General features: G+C 48.5%; 2 protein-coding genes across 2 annotated transcripts; one reads left to right on the forward strand and one right to left on the reverse strand.

Annotated features, from left to right (window-relative positions):
- The first annotated feature begins 354 nt into the window (after positions 1–354).
- LOC135818420 (uncharacterized) lies at positions 355–3047 on the forward strand. The gene has a single exon (XM_065331791.1). It carries the CDS (start codon positions 480–482, stop codon positions 2286–2288), a length of 1809 nt encoding a protein of 602 aa, XP_065187863.1. The 5' UTR covers positions 355–479; the 3' UTR covers positions 2289–3047.
- A 939-nt stretch (positions 3048–3986) lies between these two features.
- Positions 3987–15031, reverse strand: LOC135818422 (transcription elongation factor SPT4-like). The gene is made up of 4 exons (XM_065331794.1): positions 14795–15031; positions 10891–10997; positions 9083–9138; positions 3987–4605 (listed from the first exon to the last, which is right to left on the reverse strand). Exons 1-4 carry the CDS (start codon positions 14861–14863, stop codon positions 4481–4483), a joined length of 357 nt encoding a protein of 118 aa, XP_065187866.1. The 5' UTR covers positions 14864–15031; the 3' UTR covers positions 3987–4480.
- Between the last annotated feature and the right edge of the window lie 146 nt (positions 15032–15177).

Below are 15177 nucleotides of genomic sequence, written 5' to 3' on the forward strand. Positions count from 1 at the left end.
TGCTTAGGTATGGTAAAAATCTATGGGAGTCAATACTAAGGGAGTGATAAAGTAGTAGCATTACTTCGCCCTGTTTCCCAGGTTTTATGGCGGGAGCGCACATGCTCCCAGTACTGGCAGTAGATCTACCGACCACCTGCTGCAGAAGGCCTCCTACTCCTAGTCCTACTCCTACTGTCCTAGCCGTCCGATCGATGGGCGCCGAGCCGCCAGAGCGGCGGCATGTATGGCCTAGTTACTAGTATGGCCAGTCTACCATGGTCTACCGGGTGGCAGGATCATCTAGCACATGATATGAGCTACACTGAAAAGCCTGAACTGAAGTCTGACTGAAGAGTGAAGTGAAGCCTGAAGGATACTTTTTTTGCCACGCACTCGTTTTGCTGGACAAGACTTCAAGAGGCTGCGCGACGAGCAAGATTGTGAATGCGGATACACGGGAGTCTTTTCCTCGGATCCACACATTTCGCAGAGCCGCAATGCTTCGCTGCCTGGTCGACCTGGCCGTGTGGCTGCTGCTGCTGATGCTTTTGGCTCTGGTGTCCGTCAGTCGAGGTCAAGATGATGTGCGCAGTTATCCATTCGATAGTCCAAACAGCATGGGAGTAAGCAGCGGTGCTGGCGACGACGCCGACACCGGTCGGTCTACAACTACCGGTAAGAATGCAGCCGACATGGCCTACACAACGACGAGCGGCAAGGCAATAAAGGTGTTCGATGCCGTCGCCGACGCCAATCGCTTGGAGCTGTTTCGCATGGCTGCCGAGCCGCAGATATCGGAATCGTGGCAATTTCTACATGAAGATCGACAGGCAGGTGGTGAGGTGCAACAGGGAAAGGCGTCCGGGAATATGCCCTGGTCGTCACGAGTGGATGCCAGCTGGTTTGCCAAGACTGTTATTGGCAGGTCACTGACCGGCCTGGTATCTGGCAATTGGCAGCGACCGCTCCTGCCGTACGACATCCGTATGCTAGCGCTGCGTCGCGGTGACGACACGTTAGTGAACGACGGTGTGTCGAACGAGCTGGGTGAAGTGTGGAGTGTGCTGCATGCCACGTACGGCAAGTGGAAGGCGGACTACTACGGCGAGTCCATATTCTACGATGAGAACGAGGAGATTGTGGCAGCGTGTCAGCCGAAGTTCCGTCGCCTGGTGGCGTGGGACGCCTCGATACCCTACCTGCTCCGTCCGCCGTCGATGACCTATGCCACCGCGCAGTATCTGGTCTTGATCCGCTGGACAACCAACGCGTCTCTCGTCGAAGAAGCGGAACGAGAGCGCGCAGCTTATCAGGAGGAGACGCGCAACGGTCGAGAGAGCGGCCTCTTGACGAGCGGCGATCGTAGCGTGCCGGACAGCCTGGACGTACGGCAGTACGAAACGCAGCACGTCGTGACGCGCACCACCAGCAAGAACGTGTTTGTGTTCGACGACCTGCTGAACCAGAGCGATGTCGACGCGCTGCGTGTGTACGCGAAGCGCTACGGCGGGTTTGCGTTCAATGATTACAGCGTCGGCGACGAAGGCAGCGACAACGTGCAGTGGATCGGAAGCTTTGACATCGGCAAGTTCATCCAGAGCAAGTACTGGAAGATAATACAGAGGGTGGTGGAGTACACGAGCGGTGGCATTGACACCTGGTATCCGTACGATATCGCCTGCAACGTCGTGCGCAGTACTGATCACACTCGTATCCATAGCGATGTGCGCAACAATCGCGACGACGAGTGGACACTGCTAATCTACCTTAGTCCGGAGTGGAACATGACGTCTTACGGTGAGACGGCCTGGTTCACTGGGCACGAGGGCGACGACATGACGAACGACGTGGACATCGAGACCGAGGTGCAGCCACTGTACGGACGAGTGGCCATATTTGAAGGCCAGATCCCGCACGCCGCCCGGCCACCCAGCTCAACGTACCGCGGTCCACGGTACTCGTTTGCCGTCAAGATGGCCGCCACCCAGTGGCTTTCGTCTCGCAACCGCATGTTTGAAAGCTTCCACGAGAAAATGGACCTGCTGTCGTCGTTCGCTACAATGGTCAAGAACTACAAGCAAGTCATGAAACTGGACGCGGACGACAGCTTCAATGGCAGGTTTGCGAAGAAATACTGGAAAGCCTACATGGCAGGTGATGATGGTTACCGAAACGAGCTCCTGGAACAAGCATTTCAAACTACCCGCGGCAATGGCGAAAAGTTGAACTCTTTGCTGAACTACCTAGTCGGCTTATTCTATTCCAGACTCAGGCAGTTCATCGACGAAATCAAGCAAACCGTATAGTAAGGCAGGAAATCGAAAGCGTCCTTTGCGGTTGTTATCAGGCACGGAGCACGGTGGCCATCCTGTGCCTCTCGAGTGTGTGCTGTCCAACATGGATTTGTGTGCGCCGCCCGTGCCAATACGTACTGTACAACCTCCAGGCTTCAAGTCCCGGCCTTGCGTTCAACTTGTGTGGTGTCAGCCGCGGTGCCCCTGAGCGCCGGAATGGTGCTCAGTTTTGGTTCCTGCTGCATGACTGACTGTAGTCTCCTTGCAGATCGCTTTGCAACGGTTCATAGCTCTCATGCCCATCCCCGTCCTACCCACTTTGTCACATGACTATAGTATTCTATCATAGATAGAAAGTTCTATTTGGCCGAAAGTTTTGATCCTAATATTTTTATGTTGAGCAACCGTGACCTTATTCAGGCTATCTATATTTTTTTGGAAAAGATCAAAATTTCTCTATACATGTATCTGGCACTAGCTGGTACCGGTTTCAAAGCAGCTGAATGCCATTATGCTGCAAGTGTGTGACCATTGTACTGTTCTGGATATCTGCTTCCATTTTGAGCTTATAAATCTGACGATTTTATCAAAGTATCGTGATGCCGGGCAAAAATATAGTATTTTTGTTATTGAAGCCGGTGACGTCCTCCCTTCTTATCATGCGGTGGTTTGTTGATGCTTGCAGACACTATTTTAGTATGCTGCTCGTGGTGCTGGGCTGCGATGTGCTCCAAGGCATAGTTTATCATGGTGAGGTGGTATGTTCCTGGAGCCTTGTTCGCTGGCTGTTGTGGAAATGCTCTCCATGGAGGTGTGCCTTGGCGATATCAAGGAATACGGTCCGGATTCCGTGTTGTACAGCAGAATTGCATAGTGGCAAACGGTATGGAGTATGGACCACACAGTGTGAAGTTCTGTGCGACCGAATGAATACAGCGGCGCTGGTTTCGAGCACACTGCATAGTGTTTGCAGTGCGAGAGCTACCAGTAGTACATGTATGCATCGCCACCATGGCACTATGCTATTCAGGTTGAAGCATGCATGATAACCAGTCTCTTGCTACCACTGCATGCACTTACCAGTAAACAATTCTATTATTTTAACATTCTCCCAGTGCTAGTGCTGCAAAATAAGTTTCTCCCAAACTCCCTAGGCCAGAGTTGGCCCATGCACCTCCGCTCTGGACGACCAATGTGCAATGAGCATGCAGTACAATTCTTGTGTTGTGCTTTTCTGTCAAAGTTGGAAAATTCTTTCTGGATTGGTTTTCGCAAGAGTCTTGATAAGTTTTTCACTCTGGTACCCGAGTTTTCGCAAACAAGAAAAACTTTCCTGCCGTGCCCGAAGGGGCTAAGCTCCAACGTCAAACGTTATCACCCGAAATCATACAACAATAGTTTATTCTGCATGGAAGTCCACGTGCTTGCAAGACATGTAACCATGGTAACTGAGAATAGCCAGTGAAGCACCCAATGCAGACATCGAGGAGAGTGTTTTCAGATCACGACAAAACACTTCTTGCCTAATCTTGGGTTTGTGAAAATTGAGCTTTAGATTCAAATACACTATGTCACCTTGTAAAATGAAGAACCAAATTCGCGTACCGCAAAGCGAGTACACATTTGTGACAATATCAACAAGTTAGTAGAGGTGGCACGCCAGCAGGAGATAGCCGGCACTCCACCAGCAGCTTGACACAGACATGCCGGTTGGCTTTCCACAGTCTTCATTGAACAAATGTACAACTGATGTGTGTCAAGATGGGAGCGACAAGTGCACCCAAAATAGACTTTTCAAAATTCAAATGCTCCTTGGCTACAAACAATTCTAATCAAAACATGACAGAACAAGAGCACGAGGCATGGCTGCGGCATAGCCTCTAATTCAAGATAATAACGAAACGGGTATGTACAAATACACAGGCAGCTGGGTACTAAAAACCTTAAAAAATCTTACAAAACAAGAATGATACACCAAACCAGCGCAACAAAAAGCGACAACACAAAACGTACATGTACATGTATTTACAGAAATGGACAGCGGCATCACAACACACCACACAGCAGCCAAATTAGCACCGCATATGTACAAGCAGAGTAGAATAAAAGCATACAGTGGCTAGGCGGTGAACAGCAAGCTATACATAATATATATATCAGGCCCTCAAAGTTGCTCAATTCATAATGATTATATAAAAACGTATTTAGTTTGCTTGCCGGCGGTCACGGGGTATGTACTTGACGTTTCTTCCCTCGTCGAGTTCCTGGATGATGTGCTCGGGAAGGCGTCCGCTCACGGATATGGCGTAGATACCTGGCACACATTCGCCTGTATACGCACAACGCAGCATGTACACACAACACACACAGGGGAGGCAGGTGCGCAGACATCGACATGCGCATACGCACCGGCACACAGGCACAATGACACGATAGTTACGCACTGTACACCAATTGCAACACGAGTGCCAGAGAAACTTGCACAGCACACAGTCGTGGGTTGTAAGCTTTCATTATAACAAATGATTGAGTATTAACAATCAAGGTACTGGTGTGGACTTTGAAATCCGGTGGAATGAACGGGGCCCGGCACCCTTACTGCCTCAGCGCATAAACGCACTGTAGTTCACGTACACACTGCAAACATGGGCCAGCAGCGCTCCCGGCTGCAAGGCCAGCGCCCCGTGGCCGATTGACTTCTCAACGGATTTCATTGTCCACGACAGAAGATTCACTGATGAGCATAGCAAGAAAATGGGCTTTTGAATCCAATATGTATCAACATTTCCCATTCTCTATCACTCACACGGTTTTTCGTGATGATATGGCGCTTTTTCGCCATTGTATTCAATGCTGGTGAGAAATGCAATGCCGCCAATTTAGTCACTTGGTGTCTTCGTGAATTCGAACCACTGAAAACTGCTCCGTGCAACTGCTCAGTGCATTGTGCTGTGGATGCTACAATCGAGCATGATCCAGATACACAGGCAAAACCTGACTTCAGGGATCACCCTATCAAGGTCTTTGAACGCAGCTGGTCTCTGAAACCTGGGTATCTCTTCCATCCATATTCAGCACATCCGGTGCCAAGATAGGTGGTCCCAGAAGTCTTTTACAGATACATTGGCTGAATAAATGACCCAAAATTACATGTTTTACAGTACAGTCGAATGTCACTTATCCGGTCGCCAGTTATCCGAGCACGCCGGTTATCCGACAAGCCCGGGAGTGGAAATTTTATGACTCTCAACGTAAAATTCTATTTTTTTGTGTTTATTATACGGTGTAATATGCATTTACTTGAAGTAGATGTGGTCAAGTATGCTAACATGCATGTGTACATGGAGCAATTCATGAATATGCATGAATATATTTGGGTATTGTGTACATAAATCAGTGAAATCCAGCCATATATCCACATAAAAGATGATATCAGTTATCCAATATATCCAGTTACCCAACATTAGGGATGTCAGCGAACGCACTGCGCAGGCCTCTGCGCATGCATTGCGTCATCGATTTTTTGAACGTGATCGCGGCCGACAGAGAAAACATGGCCGCGGTCTGTTTGCACCGCTGGGAGTCGTAAAATTACTGTTCTTCTGTCCCCGCGACCATTCAAATCATACGCGATACAGGAGGACCCACGAGCTCACCACGTTCTCCCCGGTCGATTTCTCTGAAAGTTTGCACATCGTGAAACACCAGTATGAGAGGTGTTCAGGCCAATTTTCAAGGGATTACCCTGGTTGGATCGTTCCAAAATCGGACTTGCATTTCTTGCTCGCGGCCATTTCTTGCGCGATGGAAGCGCTCTGCCCAGGTGAGTAACCAGCGTCGCGCTTGGTAGAGAGTTGCTGCAATCAGCTCCCTGATGTCTTCGCTGCCATTGTCAGAAGCGATGGACCCTGAATTTGTTTGAGAGTCTCTGGATGCTACTTTTCCTCAGCCTAGTTTTCAGCCATTCCGTGCATCTTCTTCGCACGATTTATTTTGCAAAAAAATGAAAGGGTTCATGAGTTTTCTTGTCGGCCGCGCGTAGATGGGCCAGGCTGACCTGCGCAGATGGGCTGCGCAGTGCGTTCGCTGATATCCCTACCAACATGCCTGATTCCCGAAGTGGTCGGATAAGTGACATTCGACTGTACCAGGAAGTACAAAACCGCCATTCACGGTATCTGGTGGGAAACTTTGTGCTACTGGTATAACAAAAGATATTAACCAACGTACATGTACCATGTGACCAGGCTGGTCATGCCAAGCCAGCGTGCCCTGAACGGAAGAAGTGGCGAGAGGCCAAAGCTGTAGAAAGAGTAGCGGCTACTGGTACGTCTCAGAGTGGGAGTGATAAGTGCCTGCGTGCGGTTTCCACAGAAGCTCCCCCCCCCCCCCCCGCCAAGGATTTATGTGGACGTCGAGTTGGCAAAGCCGAATGATTGGTGCCGTGGAGAGGCCATGTTGGACACCGGGTCGGCTCGCACGTTAGTGTCGTCTAGCTTCGTGCGTGCGGCTAAGCTTTGCAACAAAGTTTCGGCGGTGAAGGAGAAGAAGCTCCTCGCCCTGGATGGCGAAGCCCTGCCGATTTTGGGGTCGATTCCATTAATGATTCGTCGCCTGGATGGACCCGTTAGTTTGCCGCCTACACAAATTTGTTGTTCCAGAGCTGTCCGATATTAATGCTGACCTGTTGCTTGGATCTGACATTGTCCGTGCCGTCGGTGGCGTGAGGTTGCAGTACTCGGAGTCAGGTGATCTGCGGTCCGTGTTGTTTGGTTCGTCAACCGCCAGTGACCCTGAGCCTGTGTCGTCTGTCATGAGCGATGCTGTGCAGTCGCCAGATCAACACCCGTCTCGGCATGTTAGCGTGGTGCAAGATGGTGAGGATGTGACGCTATCCATCGAGGATGGTCAGATTAAGTGGTTAGCAGCTGATCAGTGTTGGCAGGCAATGTGGAGGTGGAAGGATGACAAGCCACCTACCGGACGCATCGCAGCGGCATTGGGGAGTATCCCGGAAATTGAGTGATGACCAGGAGAAGTTGTTCCAGCAAGAAGTGGACTCCCGGATCAGCAATGGATGGCTCGTCGAGCATGACGATGAGATACACGGAGCTCATGCGGCTAAGCTGTTGCGTGTTAGTTGTTATTTTCCGAATATGGCCGTTGTTTGTCAGTTGTTGATTCAGTTGTGTGATGTGTGTGCTGCTGCTAATTCTAAGCGTGGGCCTGTTAATGAGCCAACACGTCCTGTTATTCTGTCTGGTCCGTGGAATGTAGTGCAGCTTGATACCCTTGGATTGGGCCCGAATAGGAGCCACCGTTATCATTGTGTTCTTGTTTGTACTGATATGTTCCCCCAAGTGGGTCGAGGTTGTCCCATTGGTTCGCCATGCTGATCAGTCTGTAGCAGCTGCGTTTGTTGATGTATGTTCCCGCTGGGGTGTCCCAGCAGTTGTGCGTTGTGATAATGGCACAGAATTTGTTAATCAAGTAGTTACGTCTCTGTATGATGCATTTGGTGTTGAAGTGCGACATGGTGCAGAGCGTCATCCGCAAAGTCAAGGTGGTATCGAGCGTTTCAACCGGCCATTGCTGAATTTGATTCGCAAGACCGTGCAAGAATCTGATGATTCGGTGTGCGCTTTGAACGTATCGTTGTATTATTATCGTATTCGTCCCCATTCTGCGCTTGGTGTTTCTCCTAGTGAGGCCATGTGTGGCTGGGTTCCTCATGGCTTGATCGTGGACGATGAACGTTATGACATGTCCCCCAGTGCATGGGTCGATAGCTTGTGCAGTAAAGCGGCTGTCGCGCGGGACTATTTGGAAAGCGAGTTGTCCTGAGCCCTCTGCTGACTTTGTTCAGCCTGTTGAGTGTGTGAACCCCTACAGTGTTGGTTCCCCGGTGATGTTGCGGCAGGGAGATCGCCGCCAGAAGCGAACAGCGCCGTATGAAGCCGGGTGGACAGTTGACAGTGTTGTGTCTCCATCAACTGTTGCAATTGTACGAGACACTAACGGTCGACATTCTGTGAAGACTGTCAACATTGATCTGATTAAACCGTCAAGCATGAGTGTGCCTGAGTTTGATGATACTAGTGATTCTGATTCTGATGTACCAGCCCAACCACTTCAAGTTGGTGGTCATCGTCTTCGTAACCGTGCTGGTCTCGTTCCTCCTGTTCGTTACCGTAGTTAACTGTTGACGTGATGTCACCAGGGGGAGGTGTGACAATATGACAGTGTGTGTAGTGTGACGATACAATGTGTGTGTAGACAAACATTACGATTATGTATTTGTTGTGGTGACATCTGTCATCAGTGTGTCCTACCTCTTACCTCATTGTAGCTTCATCCGTAGTCCGCTTCCATTGTCCTTGTTCTATATTCTGTTCTATTTTTTCTAGTGCTACAATAGTCGTTTCACTTCTCATCTTTCCTTGCCAAAAATGGCACAACCAGATGGATGAACAATTATAAGCCCAGTGTCTAGTAGAAGTCTCTAATATAAGCCCAGGGCCCGGACTGGTCGGAAAAATAAAAGCCCAGGCCTTATAGACCTTATTCGATAAACGTCACAATCACGTGAACCGGGGTCCCAGGAACCAGGGAGTGGCAAGAGACCTGTACTCAGTGCACAGTGGACTCGGCGTGGGAACATAGGAGTAGAAAAATACTGGTATTTTACTCCTCCCTTTTACGAACTGGGCCTTTCTTGCCACTCGTTTCACGTAGGCGAGTCCAAAAATCACGTTATCGAATAAGGTCTATAACGGAGATAATACGGTATTAATAACAGTCCTTACGGATACGCTGCCATTTCGCTACCCAGCTGTCCAAGGGGCTGACCATTGACACAACTCTACACGGAACAAAGCCAGGCAAAACATGGAAAATGCACACTCGTCATAATAATAATAATAATAATAATAATAATAATACAGCACGCATATAGCTCATATGAAAAATCAAATGAGGGTCATGCATCTGTCGACAACGTCGAGCCAGTGCGTTCTGTCTGAGGCAAGTTGCTCCGCTTCCAAAAGAGACATATTGAGAAGTAAAAGGTCATTCCTAATGTTGTCTACCCATCTGGTCACTGGGCGACCTCTGGGCTTCTTTATATCTGTTATATTCATTGCCATGTGAAGGGCTTTGTAGGACACAGCGTCCTGCCCTTCACGAATGACATGTCCAAACCATAACAAGCGCCGGCGTCTACAGACTGCACTTATTGGGCATTGAGCAGTTTTAGCATTCGTCATAAAACACGCACAAATGACACTGCTGCTTTGTTCCATCTCTGCGCAAATCAGTGTATGTACTTAACCGCTTGCATACCAGACAAGCAAAGCATTGTACGCGTACGCAAGTTCTGCTACATCCCAACTCCAGTCTACTACTGCAGTGGACGTAGAAATCCGGCCGCATGTCTAGCGGCCCCAGGGCGCTGGCCATGCAGCGGTGGATAAGCGGTACACACATGCATTTATGCGCTGTAGCGCGTTGGTCGCATCGGATCAACATGTGCACTGCACGCAGCGTTCTGTATGCGCTGAGGGTGCCGGCCCCGGTCAATCGACTGGATTTCCATGTCCACGACAGTACGAGCATCTGAAGCTACCCTTGAAAGTGACAGAAACTCAGTAGCAATATTATAGTCTGAGCAACTGAAATCCAGAGTGCCGAACAGCGCGAGCCATGCTCAGCAGCAGAGTTTTACAGCCAGGAGTGATAGGAATGACGCAACACCCGGTGCTCATTGATACGGTTTTCTCAGTGGCAATTCCAATGAAAGCTACCTCAACTAAATTGCCAGAAGGCTGAACTTCAGCGCGGCATACAGTACTGGCTGGTGCCAAAGAACAGGGGTTCAGAGTCCTAGCCTACACCGTTCTTATTTTTCATGTCGAAACTAGACATTGCTATATAGTTGAGCCAACCTGTGCCTACGGGTATCCGGTATCTGGTAAAATTCTAGCCAGTTAGTTCTCTGGCTCATAGTTCTTCGGCACCCGACAGTATTTTAAGACTGGAATAGAATGATGGACCTACGCTGTACCACTCTAAAGCTGTGTTCACAACTGGCGCGTGTACGCGTGAAACCACGCGTTTGTGCGTATTTTTGCTGGCTTTTGGGGCGCCATGCGTACGGAAACGCGCCGAAATGGAAATTCCAACATGTTGGAATTTTCAGCGCGTATCAGGCGCATACCAGCGTACATGCCAGTCACTTTCACTGGCGGGGTCCAAAACTTAGTACTCGAAGGTGTCGCACGCGTTAGATACGACTCGGATTGCTGTTTTTTTGTGAAAGGCTGAGCGCGCGTTTGGACACGCATGAACCGCAAGCGTACCGCGTCCACGCGCCAGTTGTGAACACAGCTTAACAATCAGGTTTGCCCCCAGTTCCCTGTGCTGTGCTGATGAATCAGGAGACAAAACATTAAATGTTTTGATTTTCTGCCTGCAGCTTGAGGCACCACAACATAACTGTTTCGGAATCACTTCCAGGTACATGTACACATTACGCCTCGGTTTCCTGCAACTTTCGGCTCCAGCAGGCCATACACATCATCAAGCAGAGCAATCACAAGCAAAACGTGCCACTTACCCGTCGAAGCTGCTACTTGTACATTCCTGGATCATGGCGGCGTTGTTACGGAAGCCGAGAAGCTGCTCGCAATTGTCGCAGCCATCGTTTTCAAACTGATCAAAAGTCTGCAAGTGAAGGGACGAGCAACAAGCAGGAGAAGTGAAGTCAGCATACGTCTTCTCTTGCTGGTGAGATTTTTTTTAAGGTAGCACGAACCACGTTGACCATGAAAAATCTTTTACAAAAGAAGAGCTGTTTTTTCTGTTCTAAATTGTTCTCTAGAATGCATAGGCCCTATATATATAGGGTACTTGTGCATTTTGCAACTATTTTTGTTGAACTTATGGCCACTTCAAAGTAAAAAAAAACGCAATTTTCTGAACTTCGAGGCCCCATAAGTAACACAAAATGCATAAGTATCCCCCATGCGAATATCATTTCTGGGGCCTGTGCATGCTAGAGAACAACTTAGAACAGAGAAAACAGCACTTCTAACTCTGAGAAGACACATAGTCAACCTTGTGAACAATGACCTCGGGGGTACAATTGGTGAATTGCCAGTTGTACCCGAGCATGCATGGTCACCTGCATTCGAATGCTGTGATACTGTAAATCGGAAACCGTTGCGATCTGGGACGTTCTCAATTTTCACGATGCGTATGAAACAGCAAAAGTAAGCCAGCAAAGAACTGTACTGATACAACTAATGAAATTGACTCCAGTCGCAAACATTTCCAGGTGCAAATTGGCCTGTGCACGCACAGGGCGAACTAAAGCCGACGCAAGCGCTCCCCGGTTCACAGTACGCTGGTCGCATGGGTAGCAATGAAGCCAGATTTCACTGGCATCTATATCTAAAATGGATGAACATAGAAAGCACATATACAGTACATATACTGTAAGCCCAGAAACCTCTGTGATCCTGAAACGTCCGCGATTTTCGCGATGGGTGTGAAATCGCGAAAGTAAGGGGGCGCGGAACTGTAGACTCGAGTCAATCATCAAATTGACTCTACAGTCCATTTCAGAACTATAGACGCGTAGTGTTTTGCAAAATTCGATGGGATTTATTTAAATATTTTTAGTTTTTCTCCAGATTCCGTCTCTGCATCGCTTCACAATTCTGGCTATATACTTTGTTTTCGCTACAATTGAAGTTTATTTTTAGGCCAGGTTTTCCGGTTTTACAAGTAATTTCTGTTTTGAAGGGTTTGACCAGTTTGTTTTAAGGGTTTGACCAGTTTGTTTCAGATGTTTGCTCCTGCTGAGACAGTGCTGAGCCCAGACCATCGCGGGTGCATTTTTGTACGGGTCCTGGTAGCCTCGTGGTTTCGATCCGTGATTTTCAGTACAAGTGTGGGGCATTCGAATCCCATCACGCCTCCTGCCTTTTTTTCTCTTCTTTTCTGCATGTTTTGGATCTTGTTGGGTGAAATACAGTAGGGATGATAATTAATTTGATTTGATTTGAGCATCCCTGTTCCCTTCGCCTGACACAACGAGTGACAGTGGTTTCACTCACGCCAGTTGCAAGGTGAGTTCGACGACGAGGATTTCGGATACTCAAGCGTCAATCAAAATCCAGCTCTTGTTCGAAGAAACAATGAACACGACTAATCATATCTTTCTCGGCATCACTGAGATTCTTACGGGCCTTGGAAGCCATTACAGTCAGGCACTCAGAAAATGCAAACAAGAAGAAGACTCATTTGAGACTTTCATTTCTTTTGAGACTTTCCTCACACCTTTTCATTTGCGACTTTTCGTGTTTTGCATCTTTTGTATTTCCCGCGGCGACGAAGAAAAACCTGAAAAACACATCTGAAAACCAGAAAACACTCATGCAAAACTCACGGCTGTTGTGCGCTACAGTACGTACGACTCGTACGTATGAGTTCACGCGTCTATAGTTTTGAAATGGACTGTAGTCGCAAACGTTTGCAGGCGCAAAATGGTCTGCCCTCGCAATTCGTGAACTAAAGTGGGCACAAACGATTCCAGGTAGATCTACAATGATCACACCGCAATGCCACAACCAAGTCCTTCTTTGCTGTTTTCAGAGTTTTCGTCTTTTCAAAACTCTGAGGAATGGCAAAAATGGACTGGATTCTATCATTGTTGTGTGTGTACATGTACTGAGTCTCATGCGAACTGTGAACTATTCCGCACATAGGCATAGGTGCATATCAGGGAGTCGTACAATCAGGAGAAGGCACGGCTGTCTCTCTCTCTCTCTCTCTCTCTCTCTCTCTCTCTCTCTCTCTCTCTCTCTCTCTCTCTCTCTCTCTCTCTCTCTCTCTCTCTCTGTCTCTCTCTCTCTCTCTCTGTCTCGCTCCTGAGCTTTGCCGAAGGCGTACGGTGTCACAATAGTGAAAGGTTGCTGGACCCTGGCTTGGCCAGACATATGACATCACCAATATGTCACTATTACGTCACACATCTATAGCAAAGACTAAGTAAGGGATTGATATTGTACCAACCCCATGAAAATGAGCACACTCAACCTGTAGTCACTATACTAGTTCAAAAAAATATTTAGCGACGTCACAGAGGCATTCCCTCAACTTCAGGGCTCACAGTTGCGTAGAAAAGCGTCGATTAGATGGGGGCGGTGCACGTGCTCCAAAATGCCAGCTTGGCCAATCAGCAGTCAGCATTTCGTCGCATTTTTGCTCGAAGTAGGGGGTGTTTGAAGGAGTTAGCAGCACTTCAGCCAGGTTCTACGAAGTTGGGACTTGGCCCAGGCACAGATGACAGGTGTTCCAAAAGATTTACCGAAACAAATTTTCATTACTCACACGGGTATGCCAGAGCATATGCGTAAACTTCGTGAGATATAGTACAGCATTCGAAAGGAGTATCCAAAAACGTCTCGGTAAATTTCTTTGCCAGGGTCTCCTGAAAATTTTGAGCCATAGATTGTCCAAATCGACCAAGGGGGAGATGCTCTGTACTGATTTTAGTAACCCCGAGTCCCAGCGGCGCGCAACCGCTTGCGCGAAAATGTGTGAAGATCAAACAACAAGAAAAACGCATGCATGCAGCAGAACAGCAACGCGTGCCGTCGAAGAGAAAATCATTGTGCACAGATTGTTCAGTGTTCTCTCCTCAGTTCGCCCGCGGCGTTGGTTGCTGTGCTTTCATTCTCGCTGGAGTTCTTGTGGCAGCGCATTTCGCCATCATGGAGGAACTGGCACCCTGGGAAACCTGGTCTTCAGTGGCCCTCGACAAACGCCCGGTGGATTTGCTGGTCCCGATCACCTCCATCCGATCACCAGCTCCGTGTGGTATCATCATGTTCTCGGCGTTAACTGCCTGGCGAGCTCTGACTCGTTTGTGTGTCTTCTTACCTGTGGAATCATCACGATCGCTCATTGTAGGATCAGCTTTTGGTCGAACATGGCATGTTGTTTTTACTGGGACTAGCACAGGTTGCGTTTCGCCTTCTCCTCCAAAATATCGCGAACATCGGCTCTAAAACTACGAGAAAAGGCTACAAGTACAACTCAGGTTCTTTCTCTTCTCTGTTCTGTTTTGGATGCGTGGGATGTACACGATCGGTACTCTCCCGGGGTCACGCGACTCACGTGCACCAAACCCGCCCTCGCACGACGCTTTTGTCGATCCTGCATGCCTACTGTGAGCCCTGAACTTCCACTGGGCGAGAGTAAAATACAGATAGCAGTAGACACGATGATCCTGCTGGCACTAGTTTGTGAAGTGAGTTGGATAGTGGGTCAAGAGAATGATGTACCAAATGAACTGAAGTGGATAGTGAAAGAATGATAGTTGTTTGTTAGTACATGTGTGCTGCGAATCGAGTGGGCCTTAGCTCTAGGTGGCCATCCGCAAATAAACTAAAGCTGCATACTGCATAGCGCAATACCTGAAGCAGTGGAGCTCCTTGTTTTAGCACACGTACCTTGACCATTGAGCACAGAAGACATGCTCTAAGATTCCTCAGCTCCTTCGGGACGCTGTCCAACGACATGACTGTTGTCACCGGCTACACTATCGTCCGGCAGGGGAACCTGGCGACCACACCGACACCTATCACGCTCAGAATAAACTGGATGCGCTGCACCAGATGACCAAAACAACAAAGTTGATTGCTCACTTCCTCAAATATTCTCTTTTCGACTTGTCTTGTTCAAAAATGATCAGCCAGTTGATGATTGTCGAGTGCAAAATTTCCATCGCTTGATTTTTGTGCTCCCTGAGGACGAAAAATATTCGAGTAATCGCCATATTTGCTGTGGTAACCATTCATTGGCATGGAAAACCGGCGGAATTCGAAGAATTTCT

Source organism: Sycon ciliatum, chromosome 5, assembly GCF_964019385.1.
Source record: "Sycon ciliatum chromosome 5, ocSycCili1.1, whole genome shotgun sequence".
NCBI classification, from domain to species: Eukaryota; Metazoa; Porifera; class Calcarea; order Leucosolenida; family Sycettidae; genus Sycon; species Sycon ciliatum.

Excerpts from the sequence above, each read along its gene's own strand:
- LOC135818422 (XM_065331794.1), bottom strand. The coding sequence starts at position 14,863 with ATGTCGTTGGACAGCGTCCCGAAGGAGCTGAGGAATCTTAGAGCATGT. Across the intron at positions 9,139-10,890 it reads ACAAGTAGCAGCTTCGACGG|AGTTGTGTCAATGGTCAGCC; the intron begins GTAAGTGGCACG and ends TGTTCCGTGTAG. Across the intron at positions 4,606-9,082 it reads AGCGAAATGGCAGCGTATCC|GCGAATGTGTGCCAGGTATC; the intron begins GTAAGGACTGTT and ends GTGCGTATACAG.
- LOC135818420 (XM_065331791.1), top strand. The coding sequence starts at position 480 with ATGCTTCGCTGCCTGGTCGACCTGGCCGTGTGGCTGCTGCTGCTGATG.